This window comes from Marmota monax, unplaced genomic scaffold, assembly GCF_021218885.2.
Source record: "Marmota monax isolate L192 unplaced genomic scaffold, Marmota_monax_Labrador192_F-V1.1 WCK01_AAM20220418_F8-fsc00023, whole genome shotgun sequence".
In the NCBI taxonomy this organism is placed as follows: domain Eukaryota; kingdom Metazoa; phylum Chordata; class Mammalia; order Rodentia; family Sciuridae; genus Marmota; species Marmota monax.
The window spans coordinates 7,955,997-7,980,678 of record NW_026692907.1 but is presented as its reverse complement, the minus strand read 5'-3'; the positions used below and the strand labels follow the sequence as shown (position 1 = coordinate 7,980,678).

The 24,682-nt window shown below is 42.5% G+C and overlaps 1 protein-coding gene across 24 annotated transcripts in view; it reads right to left on the bottom strand.

Moving 5' to 3' along the window:
* Positions 1–24,682, bottom strand: part of Fggy (FGGY carbohydrate kinase domain containing) — a 414,685-nt gene that overhangs the window by 36,993 nt on the left and 353,010 nt on the right. The window contains exon 16 of one of the 24 annotated variants that reach the window (XM_058581518.1): positions 7,568–7,600. The exons of 22 other annotated variants lie outside the window; for them this stretch is intronic. In XM_058581518.1, the coding sequence (XP_058437501.1) occupies positions 7,583–7,600 (18 nt within the window). In that variant the 3' untranslated portion in view covers positions 7,568–7,582. Of the gene's footprint in view, positions 1–7,567; positions 7,601–21,970; positions 22,004–24,682 lie in introns of those variants that run through there. One more of the 24 variants, XM_058581519.1, reaches the window with a different exon arrangement.

Genomic DNA, 24,682 nt, shown 5'->3' with positions numbered 1-24,682 from the left:
AGTGTCCTTCTCTACCTCATGGCAGCTCTGGATAGCTTCCTTTTCTTTTAATCCATATTCTCTGTTTGACACTAACTTCTTTCATGGCTCGCTTAGAATCCATCATCTATTATGCCAACACATGTTTATCAACAAGAATCACCACAATACTCTCTTTTTGCTAAATTCAATGGTATCTCCTAATCCACAGAGACCAGTTAGCCAGGATAAGCCTCATTTATGGCTTTAAAGGAGAAATTTTGCTTTGGATGTAGCAGGCCAATGGGAGATTGCAACTAGAGAAAATGAAACATCTTGAATGGTCTCAGGGTCTGACCCTCTTATAAAGTTATATTGCTTACTTCAAAGTTAATTCCTTACTAGGAAGACTTTTTAAAATATTTATTTCTTATTGTAGTTGGACACAATACCTTTATTTTATTTATTTATTTTTATGTGGTGCTGAAGATCAAACCTAGGGCCTTGTATGTGCTAGGAAAGCTCTCTAATGCTGAGCCACAACCCCAGCCCCACTAGGAAGAATTTTTAGCCAGCAGATCAGAAAACATAAATGGCAGTAAAATATTATTAACATAGTGATCAATGTTTGAACTGCAAGAGGTAATTGGTCAGGTCAACTGCTTGGTGTTTAGGCAGATGAATAACAAAACCATCTGAGATGGATGGATGCATCTATTTCTCTATGCTCTATAAAGTTCCCAGCTTTTGGATCATCAGCTCTTTGAGCCAGAGCCATATTGGCGGTGGAACCTGGACACACTGGCCTGCCTTTGGATAGGCCTTAGTTAGATTAGTTTGCAATATATAATCCTTTTGGCCAAGCCAGAATTCATCCCAAACCAACCTCAAGAAGAAAACGAGCAAAGAAGTTAAATCTGAAGCCAGGAGTTGGGGATGCCAAGGGTGGAACCAAAGCACCAAAGCAATAAAAGATCTGGAAGGAAAGTAGGAAGTCATCAGCAGAGGGAGAGAGTAGAGGCCGGGGGGAGAGAGCAGAGGCTGGGTGGAGAGAGTAGAGGCCAGGTGGAGACAGGAAGAAGCAAGGAGGGAAAGCCAAGGATAAATCCCTGCTGTGTCCTACTACACTGGTTTGTAGTCTTTTCTATTTCCACACTCTCCTGGCTCCCCTCTATCTTATTAATGAGCAGAGTAGAATAAATGTCTTTTCACTTGTATGTTTCCTTCAGTGTACAGTGAGATGTAGAGGTCATTTATTTTATCTGTATTCCAAACAATTGATATAAATAATATAACAATGCCATAAATATATGTTGAGAGAATGAAGAAATGAAGGATTAAATGGTTTAATGGAACTGATGAATAACTCAGGGATGGGACCCAGGGTATGTGTATAAAGCAACACTTGGATCTCCCATAGTTGTGCCTTTTGGTATTTCCTAAGTGTCAGGCAATTTCCATAGTCTCTGGACTGCCTAGATTTAAACCTTGGCTCTTCCATTGGCTAACTGAACAGCTTGGACAATTTACTAACTTCTTTGTGCTTCAGTTTACTCATCTATAAACTAGATATAATAGAAACAATTACTAATGCAGTTGTTAAGGGAAAACAGGATATGCACAAAAACTATTAAAGTTAGTGCCTGTCACAAAGTAATAGCCAAAAAAGTGAGCTATTTTTATCCTAATACTTACTATATCCATCTTTCCCCTGGCACTACACAGGATCTTATAATGTTCTCCTGAGTGCTACTATTTACAGGCAGCACTTCCTAATCTTCTGCTGCATGTGACATGCTGCCCGGGTAGGGGAGTGATAAAGAGTATGGAATGCAGGAGCCATTCAACACACACCAGCTGATGCCTCTGGTTAATGAGGGGAAGGAAGACGAACAATGAGCAGAGAAAAGGTTGTAGACAATAAAATTCATAGGGTGTTCTAGATTTAGAAATATGAAGTTTATTTTTAGGTTGGACTTCCAGGCCTTTGACATAAAACAAAGAAAGAAAACAATAATGTCTGCCATGTTTACGAACACAAGCTTGTTCTGGCTTTCACAAGACAGGGAATTCAGTCTGCTTTCTTCTGGATGCCATATTATAGACAGGCACATGATATGCTAGAAAAATAAAAAACTGATCTGAAAATCAGAAGGCTCCCGGCCTGTCTTAATCTTAGTTTGGTGTCTGTTATTTTGGATAAGTGGCTTCCTTTCTTTAGATTCCAGTTTCCTCTTCTCCCCAAATGGGAAGTTTGAGCCACTTAATGTTAGTTTTATTGTTCAACAAATAGTTACTAAATATTTATTGTATGCCAGACATTGTCCTGGGCATGATAGATATATCAGGCAACCAGGCAATCTCTCTGATTCCTGCTGTCATAGGGTTTGGAGTCTACTGGATAAACACAAGTGCTACGGGAGAGTGTAAGAAGGAGTTGAATCTAGTAAGGGAGCTTACAGAACTTGAAAAGGATTTGGACATGTTAAAAAAAATGATGATGAAGGTTCCTGTAGGCTGAAAGAAATGCAAACTTAAAGGCTTCAAGTCAAGATTATATGACAATCAGAGGACTAGAAGAGTCCAGGATGGCTAGAGTGGACAGAATGAAGGGAAAGACTGATAAGAGACGAAGCTATAAATGAAGGCAGAGTAAGGCTTTTGGATGACATTTTAAATTTTATTAAAGCTTTTTGACATTATGCCAAATATCAAAAGGGAGACATTGGAGAATTTTAAGCAAGAGTTATCCTATTTGTATTTGCAAAAGCTCACTCTGGCTGAATGTAGGAAAAGGATTAGAGAATGGTAAAAGTGGAGGCAAACCATTTGAAAGGAACTTGGAACAGTCCAGGTGAGATATGAGGGTGACTTGGGCTACTGCTCACTGGAATTAGCAAAGCAGAAGATTCAAGGGACATGAAATGTAGTTTAGAATGATATTGTGAGAGAGAAGAAGGGGAAAGAGAGGGTGGGTTCTGCATGGCTTTGAGGTTCTGTCAAGACTGGTGAAGTAGTTGTGATGCCATTAACAGACAGTGCCATGTACTGGGGTAGTGCCAGTTTTGCAGGCAAAGGTGGAGATGCTGAGTTCATATTTTAAAATGTTTAAATTGAGATGCTCATGAGCCCTTTAAGTGGAGGAGTTATGTAGATATCTGTGGAACTGCTGGCACATGAATAGTAAATAAATTTTGGAAGTGATTGAGATATACAGAATCCTGAAGACCACCATTTAATATTGGGCAGAAGAGAAAGGGGGAGCTCTCAAAGGAATTTGGAAAGATATAGTCAGAGCAACAGGAGAAAAATTTAAGAAAGTCCATTGCCAGTGGAAGGGTGTGATGAAGAGAATACTCCACTTTGCAAAATGCCACCAAGGGTAAAGAAAGGATTGAAAAGCCCTTTGGACTGGCAATGCCCTAGGTTGGCATTAATGACCTAAGCTACCATGACCTTGGTAGAATTCTGGGAGTGGAATCCTTGATGAAGGAAGTGAGCATGCTGGTGAGAAAATCAAGATACTAAGGAGACACAACTTATGCAACATTTTTGGCTGAGAGAGGCAGTAACTGAAGGGCTTCATAGTAGCAGTAGTTTTATTTTTAAGGTGGGAGAGTTTATGGAAATGCAATCCAACAGAAATAATATGAGATGCATAAGTAATTTAAAAATTTTTAGTAGTCACTTTTTAAAAGTTTAAAACATCCCTGGTGAGTTTAATTTTATTTAACCTATTATGTCCAAAATATTACAAGTTTACCAAGTAATCAATACAAAAATTATTAATGAGATATTTCACATTTTTTATACTAAGCCTTTGAAATTTGGTGTGTGTTTTACACATTTTGATTTGGAGCAGTGATTTAGTCAGTTTTTTTTCTTTTCTTTTTGTTGTTGTTCCGTGACCAAAAGACCTAGTTAGAGGAGGAAAAGTTGGAGAACAATTAGAGGAGGAAAAGTTGGCTCATGGTTTTGAGGTCAACTCTGTACCTCTGGGTCCAAGGTGAGTCAGAACATTATGGTGGAAGGTTTGGTGGAGGAAAACAGCTCAGGATGTGGCAACAGGGAAGCACAAAGTGAGAGCTTCATTCAACAGGGATAAAATAGAAATCCCAAAGGCATGCCCCTAGATCTACCTCCTCTAGCTACATCTTACATACCTATAGTTACTACCTAGTTAATCCATATAAATGGATTAATCCACTGATAAGGTTATAACTCTCATAATCTAGTTATTTCACCTGTGAACGTTCTTGAATTATCTCACAATGAGCTTTGGGGGTTTATCCAAACTGGAACAACTAGTCACATCTTAAGGGGTCAATAACCACATTTGACTAGTGGCTACTGTATTGGATAGCACAGGTCAAGGGCAATATTTAAATGCTGATGAGCAGGAGGTAGTGTTGAAGGATAGCCTAAACACACAGGACTGACAGAGGATAATGGATTGAGTGGCATGTCAGAAGCAGTGGAAGACAAAGGAGCCTTTGAAAATAGGTGTGACAAATCTTCCTATATAACAAATGTGAAGGAGAAAAAGAAATGGTTATGAGAAGTGTGCTGAAGAATGTCCAACTGACCCTATGAAAAAATAAATAGACCTAATATGTAAAATTTATCAATTTCTGTGTTGCAAATACTTCCAATGTAGACATTTTTGAGTTAGTAATGCAGGGGTACTGAATGTGGGGCTGGGCAGAGATGTACACAATCTACCCTTGTCAGCCAGGAAGAGCCAGTTCCAGCATGCTACTGGGTAAAAAAAAAAAAAAAAAAAAAAAGCTAGACGATTTGATGGCAATTGTCTTAGTCTGCTTGTGTTACTATGTCAGAATACCATAGGCTGGATAATTTATAAACAATATGTTATTTGTTTTACAGTTATGGAGGTTGGGGACTCTATGATTAATGAGCTGCATCGGGCAAGGGTCTTCTTGCTTCATTATCCCATGCAGAAGGTGGAAGGGCAAGGCAGCAAGCGTGAGAAATGGAAAGGGACCAGACTCATCAGAAACTGTCTTCTACAACTACTCCCTCCCTCCCTTAATAACCCATCCATGAGGGCTATTCCTAACCACTTCTTAAAGATTCTATCTCTCAACACAGCTACATTAGGGATTGAGTTTCACATGAACACATGAGTTCTTGGGGGCACATTCAAACCATAGCAGTGGGTGTCTTTCTAATGGCTTTAAATCTCTTTTTGAGTCAGTTTGTGTTGAGACTAAGAGTTCCTCTGTGAGAGGAAAGATGGGTGGGAATTGGGACAATCTGACGTAAGTACGTAGAAAATGGGAAATTAAGCAACATGATAAAATGGTCAGGTTCCGTCAGAAACAGATGGACACTCATACTGGATAACTGAAGCAAGTTATTTAATAAAGTATTGGAGGGAAACAGTTGGATTTAGGGAAGAAACAAGTTCTGGATGACAAGCAACACCACTAGCCATCAATACCTCTTAGCTTGAAGAAACAAAGGGAGAATGGATAGGTTTCCATCATGCAGGGAAAGTTGTAGGGAAGGGGGCACCTGAGGGATTGTGGTCTAAAGTGAGTAGATGGACAATAGGTGGTTGCAGCTGGGAAAGAAATGCCTCCAAGCTCCTGCTGGTGCCTCCCACTGGCCAAACCCACCTGGAAACAGGGGTAAGGGAGACTGGTGACCAATGATATAGTGATAGAACTTCTCTTATGGCTGCATGGTTTTGTCTTAGAGTGTTCAGAAAACTGGATTTATCCAAAACTGGGATTTGCTAAGGCAAAACAATGGAAGAAAGAAAAAGAGCCATGTGAAGAGAGGAGATGGGTATGAAGAAAGTGAAAAATAAATTATCAAAGCAGTCCTTTGAGGTGTATGTTAGCTCCATTTTAGAGACAAGGAGATTAAAACCCAAAGCATCATGTGGCTTGCCCAAGAGAGCATGCTTAGATGGTGGGGGAGTTAGGAATAAGGGCTGCCTAACTTGAAAGTATTTGCTACCCTACCACACCACCTTCAAGCAAACGAATGGTTTAACTGAATTGGGGGTGGAGAACACATTTTATTGTTCATTTAAAACTTTTAATCAAAGCTAACACATTATCAGAACTTACTACCTACAATATATAAACTCATGCACAATGAAAGCAAGAACTCACAGGACACTCCTTGGCATTTATTTACATGACTGATGCTCATCACAAGATAAAGGGTGGATGAGGAACATGCAAGGGTGCCTTTTGTGACATTAAAGTAGAGTCAAGGTCTCAAATGGAATGCTCTGTCTCCTACTCCAAGTGTTTTCTAGTATCCCCTCAAGATAGTACCTGGCCAGGTGACCTCTTCATTGGGGCCAGTGGTTTGAGCAAGATGGGCAGAGAGAGTGCTTCATGGCTTTCCTATATGTGTGGTACTTAGGTATAACCCATTGGGTATTTCCAGGGGCTTAGCAATGAGATGCCTAGGAATTTATGGACTGAATGCAATCTTCCAGGGACCATGTTTTCTTTGTCAAATATTACATGGTAGCTGGGTTTGGTGGCGCATGCCTATAATCCCAGCAGCTGGGGAGACTGAGGCAGGAGGATCATGAGTTCAAAGCCAGCCTCAGCAAACATGAGGCACTAAGCAACTCAGTGAGACCCTGTCTCTAAATAAAATATAAAATAGGGTTGGGGATGTGGCTCAGTTGTTGAGTGCCCCTAAGTTCAATCCCCAGTACCCTCTGCCCCCCACAAAAATATTACATGGTCTGGCAACAGTGTAAAAGATTGGAAGTCAGAGCTACAGAGCTGGAAGCAGCACATGGAGAATCACCAAAAGCTAGGTTAGCATTCCTGTGGTGTGACCTGGTGGTGGTGGTGGAGCTAATCTCTCTTGACCCATTTGTGAAATTCCCTTACTTATAGAATTTGGCCAATACCTAGTGAGTAGTTGAGAGGATTAAATAAGACCAAGGATGCAAAGCTCCTGGCACATGTTAATTGTCAGCTGAAGATGACTCTTACCACCTTCCTGTTCTGCACTGATCCTTTACTCTGACCATTTCTTTCATTTCCCAGAATTACCACTTTAGTCTAACACTGGATTCCATTCACATAAGATAGTGGTGGTTTCCCTACAGTTTTCCAATCATGATTACTCTAGTTTTGTTGTTTTGGTTACTTAGGGGCCATGGTTTGGGCTTTGGTGACCCCGGGTTGCCATTTTGGGGAGACCATGGCATTTTGGATCATGGCTTTTTTCCAGTCTTCAAATAAACACTGAAAGCTTTCTTTACCTTTCATTCCAGCTCTTGTTTGCCATCTGGTGCCTGGTTTGGCTGCATCTGCGTTTACTTAAGGACTTTAGGCGAAGGCTGAGTTTACATATGGGAAGAAGGAAAGGGTTTTGCTGATTTCTTCCATATGTTCATTTATTCATATATTATGATTTTTGTAATCTCACCAGCATAGATTCCTTCAGAAAATCCTTATGCTGTTCCTTAGAGACCCACTTCTTTGTGTGTTCAGCTGGGAGTTTCTCTGAGAGCATTTTTTCCCCCCAATACCCATTACCTTTGGTGTAGCTCAGCATGGCTTTTAGATGAGTACAAAATTAATGTTCTTGAAGGTTCTTCTGTTTGAAGAGAGGGATCTTATCTGATGGGGGAATTCTGTGAAAAGAGGTAGGAGACCTGTGGTCTATGCTGTTCTCTTTCTTTGTAAATGGTGTGAATTAGAAAATTTGTAACTTTCTCATCCACAAATCAAAAAGCTTGGAGTTGGGTGCACTCTAGAACCTAACTTGGCCCTGCTTTTCTGCCTCTTCCTTTGTTCTTGGTTTCTGGCTCTCACAGATTCGTGTGTAAAGACCCAATGTGTGCTCTCTGTATTCTCAGTTCCTTAGCAGAAGGTATTTAGTGGGGAAAAAAATCCAAGAAAGGAATCCTGTGCCCGGCATACTGCATAAATGAAGAGATTAGCTATATTTCTTGTTTTTAAGGAAGTCATATTGATTTCTTTTTCTACCGTACCTGGGACTGAGCTAGGATGTGGCATGAGCTCTGGAGACATACCTGATCTGACACCCATGTTGTGGTTTGGATGTGAGGTGTCCCCCAAAAGCTCATTTGTGACACAGTGCAAGAAGGTTGAGAGGAGAAATGATTGGGTCAGAGAACTTTAATTCAACCAGTGAGCTGATAACCTGATAGGATTAACTAAGTGGTGATTGAAGGAGAGTAGGGTAGAGCTGGAGGGAGCAAGGGTGGGGGCGTGGCTGTGGGGTATATATTTGTATTTAGCAAGTGAAGACCTCTCTGCTTTCTGATACTCATGTGTGCTGCATCCTGCCACCACACTCTTCCACCACGTTTGTTCTGCCTCACCTCAAGCCCCAAGGAATGGAGCCTGCTGCCTATGGATTGAGACCTCTGAAATCATGAGCCCTCAAATAAACTTTTTCTCCTCTAAAATTGTTCTTGTTGGATTTTATAGTCACAGCAGTGTAAGACTGGAGTAAAACAACCTGTGACCCCGAGAAGGTGTACTGATTTTACTAAACTTTGTTTTCCTTCTCTGTAACACAAGAATAATGTCTGCCTGGATGGAATGGTGGGTGGATAAGTAATTGTTAATTCCTAGTTTAGTGTTTTGCATAAATCAAGAGCTCATAAATGTTGGCCACCTCTGTGCAGAATGGATTCAGTGGTGAAAATGCCAGAGTGCTGTGCACCCTAAGAGGGGGGAACTGTGACACCCACAGGAGGTCACCAGATCAGCTGGTTTCCCACAGTGGGGCTCCAATAGGGGACTCCAGCTTCCAGGCACAGATCTTTATCATCAGCTGAGGAGAGATGGGGGCCTCACATGGACCGAATATAAGCTAAAGGAGGAAGGTGGTCTAACCCTGTCTAGAGGCTGGAAAGTGGAAGAGAGACCATCTAGGGCCAGGACATGTGTGTGGGGGATGGCTGGGAGTGGGAGAGCACAGGCTTTATAAGTGGATGACTTCTAGTCACTGTTAGAGGGTCTCCCTACTCTCTTTTGGCCTCCAGTGCCTAATCTCTGAGAGATTAGACTGCACCTGGGAGAGTAAGACTCGAAAAAAAAAAATTCTGTGAATCCATGTTTTTGGCTATGGCTAGAGAGGCAGGTGAGGCTATGTTTGTAGCTTGGGCAGGAAAAGTTTACTAGTTTATTCAAAAATTAGTCCCTGCCAGGTTAGCAAGAAATAAATCTATCAGATTAGAGGCAAGGACAGAACAAGAATTGATCCGTAACAGCCTCCCCTAGATCCTCTCTGTAGGAATATATAAGAAAGAGTCTCATAGCAAAGGCTACCCAGAGAGCTGTCTCCTGAGACCCCTTCCCTCTCTGCTGGACAGTAGTCCACACCAGATCTGAACAATGGAAGTCCTCATCCCCTAGGGAATGTTTTAGGACCCTAACAGATAAAGGAAAGTCTTAACATTTCTGAACTTTGGTTGACTCATATCCTATATGTCTGGTGTGTGTGTCTCTAAGTCTGTATGGTTCATATATTATGGCTTTGCTAAGGTTCCAAGGACACATAGGCATGAACAGGTGAAGGGTGGGAGAAGCCAGGGTCCACCAGAGGAGAGAACCATGTGGAGGGAGGGAAAAAACACTGTCAAAATGAGAAGTGCAGAGGGGAGTGTGAGTGGGACAGCATCAGAGGCAGACAGGGCCAAAGCACAAGGTTTCAGGAATACCAAGAAGTCACAGCTGTTGCCATCTGGCTTCTCTTCGTGTTCAGTCTGCGGGGGCCAGGTGCAGAGGTATGACATGGAGGAAGATGGCTTTCCTAGTGTCCAGATACATGAGGCACCCCCAATGCAGACCACAGGCTTTGATGATAGATCAGGTGAAGGTTTTAGGAAGAAAAAGTTGTCAGAATAATTAGTTCACTCAGAGTTTTGGGTTGGGCCTGTGGCCCACTTTTGGCAGAATGAGGATTAGTGATAAATGTTATTTACAGATTCCCTTCTTTAGACCTTAAGGGCTTTAGGCTTTAATTCAGGAACATAGGGTACCTGAGAAGGGGAGCCTTGGCTTTCCCTCAGCTTGCTCAGAGTACAACAGTAAGAAAAGAAATCAAGAGAAATATATTGCAAAGATCCTCACAGACCAGGCAAAGCTTACATCAGCTGGTCATGTGGACTTGAAGCTCAATTATTCAGTAAGAAATGGATTTGTTTTTATAAGTGCTACAAGATCTGGCACCCACACGGGGGATGTGAAGGCACTTTTTCTTTTTTTTTTTAAAAATCCTTTTGAAAGCAGCAGAAATTCTGCATAGCCAGGGAGTTTCAATGCAGCCTCTGCGTTCCTGACACAGTGCCTGGCCCTGGGCCTGGGCCATTCCTCCAAGGCATCCTCCAGTTTCCTCAGGTTGGTGGCAAAGGGTGGGGATGAGGGACACAAAAACATGCATCAGAGAGAAGGGGCATGAAAACCACTAGGCCCTTATGCATGGAGATTGCCTGGAACCACATACACCTTGACCTGGGAAATGCATGGGATGGGGACATCAACCAGACAGTGTGCAGGACTTGAATAGGGAATTTGAAAGGAGGCCTGTAGAAAGTAGTAGTCAGTCAGTGAACCAGACTCAACTCCAGGAATCTAGCTCCAGCAGAGAAAGACCTGGTGAAGTGGAGGGAATGGATGAAATCCAGAGGGCCTGAACTGCAGCAGTTATGGAAGAAAGAGGAGGATGTATCCATGCACTCAGGACTATGTGATGCATTTGGGATTTTTTTCTAATTGCAGTGGTGGTAATTCATGATAGAAGCTTTAGGGTATGTGATTTGCATTTTCCTGTGGCCTCTCTAGTTCCAATGGGAGAGCAGCCTACAGCTGCAAACCAGAGGAGTGAGTCCTGCAGTAGTCTATGCAGGGGCAATAGTGGTTTGCAGGAATTAACCAAATATGCAGCCAACCAGCTAAACTGCACATCTCCTCCTCCCCTTGCTTGCCCCCTCTCCCTCTCTGTTGCTTTCTTGCCCTCCTCCTTTCAGCAGAAGACAGAGGACCAGTGCGGGAGAACTCTGCCTTGCCTGCCCCACAGACAGATGGATTTTGGCTTCCATCTTCATCAAGGAGGTGCCCTCCCTGCCCCCATCCCAGAACCAGCCTCTCTGTGTGTGTCTGCAAGGAGGGAGCAGCTGTGGCATCCAGAGCACTCCCAGCTGTTCGCCCAACCTCTCTCAAGTGTTTCTTAGTGTCAATGCCTCTAATTAGTTAAAATAGGAAGGAGGGTGGTAAACAGAGGAGCAAAAAGAGGTCTAATTTTAGCTGTAGCCAAAAGGACTTTCCCCTAAATACACTGTGATCTCAAAATACTTAGCTAAGCGCATATGTACATGCAAGGAGAAGATTTAAAGAGCTACAGAAGTCAAATTCAAAGGCCAAATGGGACAGCCCTTGCCTCCCTGTACAACTAGATTCAAGAGGAAGGGAGTGACAATGTATTGAATATTTATTCTGTGCCAGATAGTGTGCCAGATGCGCTATGTGTAGTGGCTTAGCAATCCCTTCTGTCCTCACAGCAACATGATGCGGGGCCTCCTATAGCCCTTCTGTTAGAGATGAGGAAGCTGAGACTCAGGGAGGTTAATGCTACTTGTCCAAGATGACACAGCCAACTGCAGAGCCAGGCTGTGGCTCTGACTTCACTCTAGCAGGAGGAAGATGAGGCCTCAAACCTAGGACAGCTGGGGAAGTGGGCTGACAGCTTAAGCAGGGATTTGGGGCAGAGGATCAGAGCAAAAATCCTGAGGATTCTGACTCTCAGAATGCTTTGAGGCATTGCTGCAGAATCAACAAGAATCACTTCATGCCTCCACTTTCCCCAAATCTGAAATCCTTCATAGCCCCCAAAAGATATGCTGAGGAATGACCAGGCTGTCACTAACAATTTCCAGGTAGATAAATCATTGGGAGAGTGCCTCCCTCCCCTCTCTCCAGCAAAAAAGACCACTGCTTTCTGAAATCAAGGAAGATACACTGTTTGGCACAGGAATTCAAATTGGCTAATTACCCAGCGCCCAAGGTTATGGTGGAATCTGTACTCCTTCAGAACATGGCCACCTGGTGGGACTCGTCAGTCAATTTCCTTCATCTCAGCTCAAGCTTAAAAGGCTCTTCACTGGGACGCGCCCCAATGAGGCCTTCCATGCACATCTGGAGACTTTCCACAATAGGCCTTTGAAGAGGCCTAGAGTATTCCGGGAAAGTCTGGCTCACTGGGCTGAGGCTTTAGGAGCAGAAGCCCACATTTATTTTTCTTTCCCGCCTTCTTTGACAAAACTCTCCCCTCCCCCCCAGTGGTTTGTGGACATTCACAAAGCAGCCCTGATTTTCATCTCATTGCTTTTAGAGCTGAAATCTTAAAGAAAGAGAGCAATAATACATACACTAAAAAGGAGCCTTGGTCCCAAGAAATCCTGTATGTGTATTGAGCTCCTCAGAACCCTCAGAGTCATGCTTGACTCATCTTTCTAATAGAGAGAAAATGGATTTTGAGCTGAGACTTGCTCCATCGTGTAGCAATGGTGACATTTTGTCCACTCACTTTGGTTTCCTGAAGTGGGAAATGCTTAATGGTGGCCTGCCTGGTATGGAACACCAAGTGCTACATGGGGCAGGTTAAGTAAGTCACTTTGCATATTGTCTGATGTGGACTTTAGCAGGTCTGTGCTGTTCCCCCTCCTGACATAGGCTGACAGCCGCTCAGACTTTACAACTCAGCTCAGGGGTGGTTTCCTTGTCCAGTGCTGCTTTACCTCTCTCTTGCTTAGGCTAGTTTAATCACAGGTCCTTCATACTTTCAACTCCTCCCAATTCTTATCCATAGTTTATTGTTAATTCTATTTTAAGTGTATGTCCACCATGCCTCATCATAGTAACTGCAGACACAATATGTTTCTCTTTCCTTATTGTATCTCCATACCAAGCATAGTGCCTAGCATACCAATGTGATCAGGGAATAGCAACAGAATAATTAATTCATTTAACAAATATCTACTGAGCACCTATTCTGAGTCAGGTACTATTCTAGCTACTGAGCTAGAGCCATGAATGTAACAGACTTTCTAGAAGTTCATATTCTGAACAGAATTGCTAAAATTCATGTTCTAGTAGGGGGAAATCAGAAAATACATCAAGGAAATATACACAGAGACCTGTAGTTACAGCTCCAGCTCCGACATATAAAGGATTCAGAAGGCATTACTTTCTTCCCTACGATAAGAAGGATAATAATAAATGGCAAATCTCTTGACTTTTCTTAGATCAGGTAGAGAACCCAGGTTATAGTGCAAACTATCGCCCCGTATCTGGAGAGATGGTAGACTTCAGGCAATCACACCTGAAACCTCCCTGCCTGGAATAGAAGCCACTGGAGCCACCAACTGGCAGGAACACATGGGTGATAATTTGAAGTGTTGGGGTTGTGCGTGGAATGAAGGGTATGGAGTGAGAAACTTCTGAGGTTGCAATTTAAGTGGGGAAAGGACACACTTCCATGGGTTTTACCTCTAAGAAACCTACAATATTCTCACTGTGACTGGTGGCTCCTCTGTTGGCCATGGCAGGGAGAGTCAGATACCAGTGCTTTCCATAACAAAGGCCGAAGGCCTACCTTCAAGGGGAAAAGACTTCACCTAAGCCTCATCCCCCTCAGGAGAAGGATATTGCTCTAACTCTATTGTTCCTGTCTCAATGAAGGTGTGTGTGTCTGTGTATCTTGGGGGAGCTAAAAACATTTGTAAAGGTTAGGCACAGGGGCCCAGTAAAAGACAGTAATAATCAAAATATTATAGAATGCTTTTCCTTCCCCACACTTTAAAATGAAACCAACATGACTCGAGAATAATAGTGAATTACAGCTCAAAGTGCTGCTAGAAATAGACTCGAAGGAGGAGTTCTGAGGGAAGCCCGAAGACAGGAGAGGAGATGAAACAAGGACAAGGGTGCATCTGAAACTCTGGCACCTGGGACTACAGAAAACATTGAACACAGTCCAATGTGATTTCTTCTACAAAGAAATCTCACAAAAAGGTCTACTTAGCTCAGTTCCTGTTGCCTGATATGTCATGTCCAGCTTTCAACAGAAAATTAAAAGGCAGCCAAAGGGCAATGGGAAAAAAAAAAAAAAAAAGAGAACCAAACCATTGACCCTACCCCGCCTGCAGTCCATAGAGAGAGAACAAGCAAACCCAGGTTTAGATATAACACAAGTTTTGAAATTATTGGGGGAATTTTAAAACAATTAAAATTAATATGTCAGGTGTTTTAATGGAAAAATAAACAACATGTAAGAGTGGATGGGTAATAAAAGGAGAGAGATTTGAATTCATGAGAAAAATATCAGACAAATTCTAATTGAAAGACATACTGCAAAATACTTGACCAGAGCTCCTCAAAACTGTCAAGGGCACCCAAACCAGAGGAGCTTAAGAAGACAGGAAGACTAAATGCAGCGTGGTATCTTAGAGGGGATCAGAGAACACAGAGGTTCACTAGGCAAACACTAAGGAAGTCTGGATAAAGTACCAACTTTAGCTGGGCGTGGTGGTACATGCCAGTAATCCCAGCAGCTTGAGAGGCTCAGGCAAGAGGATCAAGAGTTCAAAGCCAGCCTCAGAAACTTAGCGAGGTGCTAAGCAACTCAGTGAGACCCTGTTTCTAAATAAAATACAAAAGGGGGGCGGGGCTGGGGATATGGCTCAGTGGTTAAGTTATCCCTGGGTTCAATCCCTAGTACAAAAAAGTACACATTTTAGCTAATAATAAGTATCAATATTGGCTCATTGATTGTGATCAAAGGCACCATAATCACATTAGATGTTAATAATAAGAGAAACTATGTGTGAGGTTCATGGAACTTGCTATAATATCTTCACACTTTTTTTTTTGGTAACTACAAAACTGTTTTAAAAAGTTTTATGTGCATGTACATATATCCACAAGCATATATATCACGTCTGGTGGTGATAAGTTCTAGGGAGGAAGAAGTCAAGTAGAGGAAGATAACTGAGGAAGGTTGGAGTGGGAAGGCTGTTAGCCCATGTGGCCAGGAATGGCATCTCTGTGATAAAATGATATTGGAGCAGAGATCTAAAATGAGAGTGAACCACACAAATACTTGCAGGAAGGGGATTCCAGGTGGAGGAAAGAGTCAGTGTGAAAGCCCTGAGTGGGAAGTGTGATCAGCACATGGAAAGAGGGGAGAGGTCAGGCCAGCTGGAACAGAGTGGGCAAGAGCAGAGTATATACTCAGAGATGGGGCCGCGAGACCACAGGAAGCAGCGAATGAATGGGTGAAGAAGATGAATGGAAGCTCATCGTTTTGAAACTTAATCGTGGTACTCCAGCCTTTTTTTAAAAAATTATTTTATAGTTTTAACGAAGCCATTCTTCATAATACACATAATATCGCCCCCCATACACACACAAATGGTCTGTGACAATATCAAAATCTCTTAGCCTGCAGGAGTTCCAAGGAGACTCCACAGTACCATACAAGTCAAATGCATTTCATCTCCTCCCTGAAACAACATTTGAGACTGTTTCTAGACAAGCAAAGTGAAATGAAGGCTTGAGGCCAATTTTTCACATAATTCAATATATTCTTACAAAACCTTACATATGCCTGAAATCTTTAGATAATGGAAAGAAAAGTAGATTTTCCTCTCTTTGATATAAAAGCAATTGGCTCAAGCTCTCATTTCATTTTGCACATGTAGGCACAACCCACAGTCTGTAATTAATTTCAAAACCACTAAATTGGAAACAGAATAAAACCTCAACTAACTGGAGGACCTTCTTTCCTTGACATAGTCGGCTTTCAGTGGCCAGAGCATTAAGGCAGGAGTCCAAAGGGCAAGCTCAGAAAACAAAAGAATTACTCAGCAGGCCTTGGGCAAGTCCAGTAGGAGCCCCTCACCTGCTGCCTCTTCCCCCAAGGCTTCCAGCCCCACAAACCGTGAGAAGGTCCTCTGCTGGGCGACACTGTAATAATCATCAGAGGATAGCGCTCTGGGCTGTCATTTGCATGCTCCCATAGGCTTGGGAACTTGCCCCTTTCACAGAGATTTTTACCCATAGGATGAAATTGAAACCACTCCCCAAGGACCTTCCCTCTAACAGAAAGTTTCATAAAGAAAGGCATTTTGCTGCATAATATATGAGAGCAAAATGTGGATCTCTTGATAGTGGGGACTTGAATTTTGAATATCCTGGTTTATTTAAGGGTGGTGTTTGCCATATTCAATCACTGGCCACTTCTCTGTGGCTTTAACCACTTTGAACCTCAGTTTCTTCATTTGTAAAAATGAAAATTATAATTTCTGCTTGCTCACAGGGTCTTTATCAAGATTAAATGCAATAATGTCCCTAAAATGGTTAAAATAGCATACAGCCTATGACAGGTGACTAACAAACACGGCTTCATTTGTAAAACATAATTATACATCCCTTCAATCTGGTGGCATCTCAATAAATGTTTGTTGAATAAGTAACAATCTGAATGAAACATCTCCGGGAAATCTTAGATGGTACTTCCTATAATGATTCTTAATATAATGCTGATAGTAACTGTCATTTTCTGAACTTCCTGCCTGTCAGGTACTGTGATTACTTGCTTACAAACACATAATTTCACTGAATTCTCAGGATTGCCTAATAAAGTAGGCCTTAATCAAGCTCCACTTCACAAATGAGGAGGCAAGGTTGAGAAGGGTTAAGGACTTCCCACAGGATGGGCCAGCCAGCAAGTGGCAGAGTTTGAACCATATCCTTATGATTCCAGAGGCTACTGCACTAGGTGTAGCAGTTTAATGTACATTAAAAAAAAAGAAAAGATGCTTTAGATTTCTTTTGTTAAAAGACTCAACTAGGCTGCAGGGATTTTTCTGTTCCCCAAAAGAGCCTCAAGAACCTCATGCAATTGAGTTGGCAGCCAACAGGCCAGGAAGAGGTGGGCTTGGTAAAGATGCCAGGGACCAGGGACAGGTCTTCAAGAAGGTGGTTAAACAAGTCATCCATTTCTGTCCCAAGACCGGCAGGTACTAGTCTGGTGGGGATGGCCCTCCTATGGGCTGCAGCGAGAGAGGACTCCGGTGTGGAGCTGGGTGTCACCTTTAAAAATGGATAAAGGTGCTCTGAGAGCAAAACAAAATTGTTCAGGGGTAGGGTGGCTGTGTTGAGGTATTAGATGGTAGTACTACAGGGACAGAAAGCCAAGGGCACTGGGATGACCAGGATCCAGCCAGCCAGGGGCTGAGGACCCCAGGGAGGCAGGGAAAGCCCAGTCAGGTTGTGAGCAATACCAGACTACGGCAAGGGGACTTCTAAGTGGGGTACCCTGGCCCATGGTATAGAAGTGAGATGTGAATGTGCAGGTGAGTGGTGGGAAGGGTTAACTTTAACCCCAGAATGCTCCCCTGGGTATACTCACCTTGGAGAAGGTGCAGGTGATACAATTGCAAGGACATGGTCAGTACCTCACCATTCCAGGTGCTTCCAGGGGGTGAGGAGCTAGCATGGGGGCATGCTGGTTACAGCCTGGTGCTAGGGAGCATCCCCACACCTTCTAAATCTGTAATATGCTATGCTCAACAAATACTTGAGAACTACCCCTCCACCCCCTGCCTGCAGCAATTGCAGGATTGGAGGTGGGAACTGGCCTGTCCTCTCAGAGGAGGTTACAGTCTAGAGGGTAGACCCTTTACCATCACCATCCATGAGCCTGGCTGGTCTACCTACTTCATTTTCCTACCTGGTCAGAGAAGCCTTATATCACATGTATGTAAGCAGGTTTGTGATTGTAGGACAGTAGGAGGCAGTATGATCTTATAGAAAGAGTGCCAGGATCAGAGTGAAGACTCAGTTCAAATGACAGTACAGTAATTTACTAATTCTTCTGATCTTGAGCCAAGTCCTTTATCTTCTTGGACTCTCAGTCTCATCGTCTATAAAACTGGGCTCAGAATTCCTATCGGTTTTCCCATGAGGCTGTGTGATAGTCAAACACCTGAGTTCAGAGATTTTTATGTACCCACTGTGTGACGTCAACCATGGAACCATAGAGCTATGGAACCTCTCCATGCCTCAATCCACTCATCTATATAAAGGACATAAAAGTACCTCCTAATTTAAAGGGTTTCTATGAAGATTAGATGAGTTAACATATGGAAAGTGATTAGAAGAGACTTTAGCAAGTGTTGGCACACTGGAGTGTTTCAGGGTTACCTGCTTTTCCTCTCATCACTACCTGGCAGATCTAATGGGAAGATGCAGTGAGATGTCACATGGCCCAATCAGCACTTAAGTGTCCCCTTTTTTCCTCTTTTCACATAATGTCATAGTGGTGAAGCCAGGACTAGCCCCTATGCCCTCATACTCCTTGTCCTCTGTCCCTCAACTGCGGCTAAGTGGTAAGATCTAAGCAGTGTTGGCTGGGCCCTCTGGCTCTATGTGGGTCCTTCTCTTTCCGGCATGCTCTCTTCAGTCCTCCCTAACTCAAGTTCCAGGTGCTTATCCCAAGATTGCCTCACAGCCACATGTCACACTTTTGAATACATGCTACTTCCTTTTTCCTGTCTTTCCCAGTTCCCATCCATCTGGACTTTGTTGGGAAATAGTTCCTTTCCTTATGGCTTCCGCTGCTCAGTTCCCCATTGCCTATACTGGGAGATATCAGAGTGGCCCAGGAAGTGCAGGGTCTCTAAATCATGACCCTCCCCCCCTGAGTCCATGAGCAATGATATAGATATCAGTGTCAAAACAAGGAGCAACCATTTGCATACATATGGTAAGATTGTATAGGTACACTATAAAATCCCAACCACAGGCACAAGTATCCACCAAAGAAAAGGAACAACCCAGAAGCCCTGCACTGTTGAAATATGCATGGTAGAATGTTTCTCATTTTCCCATTAGTTTTATTGCTGCTGCCTAGGGCTCAGTTTTCTCACTATAAAATAGGATAATATCTCTCCTTTCTAAATTCATCCCCACATTCAAGGCCAAGTTTATGTTTGACCAAGAAGACTTTGGCAGCCCCCACCTCCCCTGTCCACAGCATTCTGAATTCATTCCCACTTGCAATCTGCTAAATAACTTCACTTTAAAATGCCTGCTGTTCATACTATAGTGACATAGCCACATCAATGCTTAAAGCAGCTCAATTCACAATAGCTAAACTATGGAACCAACCTAGGTGCCTTTCCACGGATGAATGGATAAAGAAAATGTGGCACATATACACAACTGAATACTATGCAGCCTTAAAGAATAAAATTATGGCATCTGCAGGTAAATGGATGGAGCTGGAAAAAAATCATGCTAAGTGAAATAAGCCGAACCCCCAAAACCAAAGCTTGAATTTTTCTTTGATCAGTGGATGCTGATCCATAATGGGGTGGGAGGCATAGGGAAGAATGAAGGAATTTTGGATTATGCAGAGGAGAGTGAGGGGAAGGGTGGGGATGGGAAGGATGGTCATTATTATCCTATATACATGAATGATTACAATACCAGTGTGACACTGCACTGCCAGAGGAAGGACAAGCTGTGCTCATTTTGTGTACAATGTGTTAAAATGCATTCTATTGTTATGTATAACTAATTAGAATTAAAAAATTAAGAAAAACAATAAAATAAAATGCCTGCTGTTGTCCCAAGACTTTAGATTTTTCTCTCCCCAATAAGATTATAATCTTTTCTCAAGTCTCCCCTACTTTTTTTTTCTTTAATGCTAGTTTGCAGCATAAAACATTCAAAAACTCCTAGCAGTATTCCCTTGGAGGATCCCCAAAAGAGAGTAAAGATTACTGCGAACTCAGGGGTCAGGAGGGGTCTCTATTTTTTAAGTGAAGACAGTGACACCAAATTTCATGGAGTTGTTTGCTTGACTGAGATACTGATATAAAATAGCCAGAATTCTGCTGAGGAAAATATAATCTGAGCAGGGCTTGGTGGTGCATGCTTGTAATCTCTCCTGCTTAGGCAGGACAACTGTAAGACAGAGGCCCACCTCCGCAACTTATTGAGGCCCTAAGCAACATAGAGAGACCTGCAGATGGTGGGATGCTATAATTTTTATTTTCTTCTTTATTTTGCTTCAAATTTTAGAAATTTATGATAGATTTTGATGGCTTAATTTCTTAAAAAATATTTTGTCTTGGTTGTAGTTGGACACAATACCTTTATTTTATTTTTATGTGGTGCTGAGGATTGAACCCAGTGCTTGTATGTGCTAGGCGAGCGCTCTATCACTGAGTCACAACCCCAGCCCCATGATTGCTTAATTTTAATAGCTACCAGTCATAAAAAATATATTACATTTTAAGAAACATGAAGAAAATTCTCCGAAAGGCATGTGTTAATCAAATATTTGGCACAAGGTCTTCCAATGCTATACTAAACATTATTTATTTTAAAATAAACATTCTTATGATTTAGAATAGGAGGGGGTCACTGGGGATTTAGCTCTGTGGTCAAGCACCCTGATTTCAATCCCTTGTACCAATAATCATTGTCCTCCTCTTCCTCCTCCTCCTCCTCATCTGGCACAAGAGAAGGCCAAGATGACTGGGGTTGCTAAGAACCTGTGAAAGGAGGCATAGGTCATAGATAAGCAGCACCATGTGGAATGCTGAGAACGGCTAGTGGAACAGATGTACCAAGCATGTTCTTTGGACCAGACACCACTTTAGGCACTTGATACGCTATAGGACCCTGGTGAAGAGTACAGATTCATGAGTCAGACTGTGTATGGTTCACACCATAGAAGCCCAACCGACTGTGTTGCCTCATCTTGGTTACTTAAAATGTCTTCGGCTTATTTTCTTCAAGTTGGGATTATTTAAAGCAGGGGTTAGTCAATTTTTTCTAAGAAGGGCCAGAGGTCAACTATTTCAGGTTTTGTGGGCGATGTGGTCTGTTACAACTCTTCAGCCCTGCGGTAGGAGTATGTAAGCATCTGTAGTGTGCAAGTGAACGATTGGCCGTGACCGTGGCCCAATAAAACTTTATTGTAAAAGCAGACAGAGGACAGGATTTCACATGGGGGGCATAGTTTGCTGACCTCTAATATAGAACTTACTTTATATGATCCATAGAGGACTGGAGAGTTAATATATTCCATACTCTTAGAATAGTGCCCTACTCACAGTAATTATTCAACAAAAATTAGCTCTTGTTGTTGTAATGGACCCAAGGAGTAGGCATCAGTATCACTTTCATATGGAAAAAAAAAATTAAGAGCTCAGAAGTAACTGAATTCCTTTTCTAAGAATGGAGAACTTCTAATGGTGCCAGAGTTAGAAAACAGGTCTGTTTGAGTCTAAAACCTGTAGCTTTTCTGCTGAGACGTTGTTCCTGCTAGAACCTAGACCTCATTTCATTGATTCAAGAGGAACCCACTGTTTCAGGATTAGACTCAACCCTGGCAACACCCTTTCTGATTATTTTGGGCTGGGGACCCAAAGCACATGGCCTTGCTCCTTGGAATCCGTGTTGCAGCCTGTGGGGAACAGGTGTACAATCCATGTTCCCCACCAACTCAGGGCGCTCACGCACTCTCAGCCTTCCCTGGCCCCCACCTCATCAAAGGATAGGTTTCCTGTGACATGGATGGATCAGCTGCCTTTGGGGAGCCCTAATTAACTGCACAAATAGGGCAGGCTTTCCAAATCCCACATTAGTTCTGCTGTGGAATGCCAGAACTTTTCTACCATGGAAAAATGCTTCATGCCTCGACTCTTAACAAACCCAGCAAGTTCAAATGCATTTTGGGGTTGGGGGGTGACAAGAATCTCAAGCTGTTATGTGAGAAGGCAAAGAAAGAAAGGGCTTTTCTTGAAAGGGGGAAACAAAGGGCATCCAGAAATGTCATCCAAATGCCCTGCAAACTCTCAAGCTTTCCCCAAGTTCTTCTTTGTTTGAAGGCCTTGATAGTGTGATTCATTTAACTCTTTCTTTGGGTCAATGAGAGGGTTCTTAAATCTGAGAATCTGCAGCCAGTGTCAGAGATTTCTTTTCATCTGTCAAATACATGGAATAAAAAGAAAAACACAACCTCAGCTAAATGGTACAGACTTCATGTGTTTCAAAACTTTGACATGTCTGACTTGTTATTTCTCTCTCCTTTTCTTCTCTTCTTTTGCCTGCTCTTTCTTCTCCTCCTTCTCTCCTTTTATCCCCAAATCCAGCACAACAACTGGTCTATTCTAGGAAAAGTCTCTCTGGGTCTGTAGCTGAGAAGACACCGTAATAGTTGGGTCTGTGTGTGTAAATTTAACAGCAATCAGCTGTCTGTTTTGTGTTTAATTCCACAGAGTAAAACCATTTTGGCTATAATCCTCAGAAGGCACTGTATGTCTGTCTGTTCCCAGATTCAGTGAATCCCTGTGTAGATAGATTTTTCTTCATCAAAGGACAGACACTGGCGTGGCCCTCAATTTTATGCTCCCATAGATAATACCACGGGGAAAGCCTCTGGAGCCACACAGATTCACCCACCCTTAGGTCTTTGAAGCCCCAGATGTAAGTGGATCCCGCAGACTCTACACTGATACCCTACTCAGGCTTCTAGCAGGAAAGACATGACTAGCCACCATGGGCTTCCTGCCTTGGGAGGGATAAAGGGAACTTTAATTAGGGTGGCTGTGGTTTATTTTTTTAAATTTTGATTTGTTATATATGACAACAGAATGCATTACAATTCATATTACACATATAGAGCACAGTTTTTCATATTGTATGCAAAGTAGAGTCACATCCTTCGTGTCTTCTTACATGTAATATACTTAGGGTAATGATGACCATCGCATTCCACTGTTTTTCCTATCCCTCTGCCCCCTCCCTCCCCTTTTCCCCTTTGTCCTATCTAGAGTTCACTTAATCCTCCACCCCCCCCACCCCGCCCCCCAGCATATTATGGGACAAGGAACTGAACAGACACTTTTCAGAAGAGGATATACAATCAATCAACAAATATATGAAAAATTGTTCAACATCTCTAGCAATTAGAGAAATGCAAATCAAAACTACTCTAAGATTTCATCTCACTCCATTCAGAATGGCAGCTATTAAGAATAATAAGTGTTGGCAAGGATGTGGGGAAAAAGGCACAATCATACATTGGTGGTGGGGCTGCAAATTGGTGTAGCCAATATGGAAATCAGTATGGAGAATCCTTGGAAAACTGGGAATGGAACCACATTTGACCCAGCTATCCCACTCCTTGGTCTATACCCAAAGTATTTAAAAACAGCATACTACAGGGACATGGCCTCATCAATGTTTATAGCAGCACAATTCATAATAGCTAAAGTGTGGAACCAACCTAGATGCCCTTCAGTAGATTAATGGATAAAGAAAATGTAGTATATATACACAATGGTTGTGGTTTATTATCCCAATAGACTTATCTTGAGTCCTAAACACTTTTAAGAAGGAGAGAGGATGTTATTATTATTAATGACATCAAGACCTAAGACATAATCTAGTTCTCTCTGGGATGTACTATCACTTTCTGCTTCATTTCCAAGGAGCAACTGATGGTTGGGAGATTTGGAGAAATACCTGTTATCAGGTCTTGCTCTCTTGAGGAAGGTAGAAAACTGGGAAATTTTAGACTTTGAATTTAGCTTTTTATTTCTCTACTCTGCATTGACTTCTCTGACAGATTCCACCAGGCCTTGTAAACTCCTAAGAAGAAAAAATGTATCTAGAAAATACTGAAGTTTGCAGCAATTGCTCATTGTGTGCAGGTGGAAGCCTTTCTAATGCCTGTGATAAGGAACTGGCTTTGTCCCCACAAGCAGGAAGGCCTATCTTCTTGGAGGTCCTGGCCCATGGGTTCCCAAAGTTTAGCTTAATAAAATATCCAAACCTTTTGGAGGCATGCAAAGAATTGTCAGATTTTTATTTTATTATTTAGGGACTTTAAACAGAATAACTGCTGAACATCTACCCTCATCATTATTTCATAACAAAAAGATTTTAACACACATACATGTGATTACCATGCTCAGAATAAAGGGAAATCATGCCTCATTTAGTCTTGTTAAAAATTCAACATGCTGTTCTTATTTTTTTCATTTCCCAGGGACTAATGACACTCTTTTAGGGACATACATTGAGGATTAGATGCATGGGTACATCACCTATGTAGTACACAGAGACCCATACACAGAGGACCCAAGCTGGGGTTTAATGACCTGCAGTTGCTTTCTTGCAAGTTTTTAAAATTTTATCTTTGAATTGGTGTTTTGTAAGTGAAGACTGGTGAGATAATAGAGCATGTGTTGTTGCTTCTCCAGGACTGACTTCTGGCTGTCTTGTCCCTGTGTTCTGGTGCCCTACCAGACCTGTGTCCTAGCATGGTGACAGGATTGCATGCAGGGTGTATTTTGCTTTGACACTTCCTCCCTTTAGGATGAGCACAGGTATAGGGAAGGTCAGGCCAGGAAGTGAGTCCCCTGTGTCTCAGGGGGGAGCAGAGCAGCGATGGGCACTCCCTCACACTATCTAAGGGTATTGGCCTGGCAAGATGGAGGGGGATCCCCATGTGGAATTTGGAAAGTCCTGGAAGACACCTGCCATCTGCCAGTCAAGACAACAGGTCTGAAGGAAGGGGAAACTTCCCTGCTTCTGGAAAGGACCATGAATTTTCATTTTTCACTGGGTCCTGTAAATTATATAACTAGCTCTGCCTA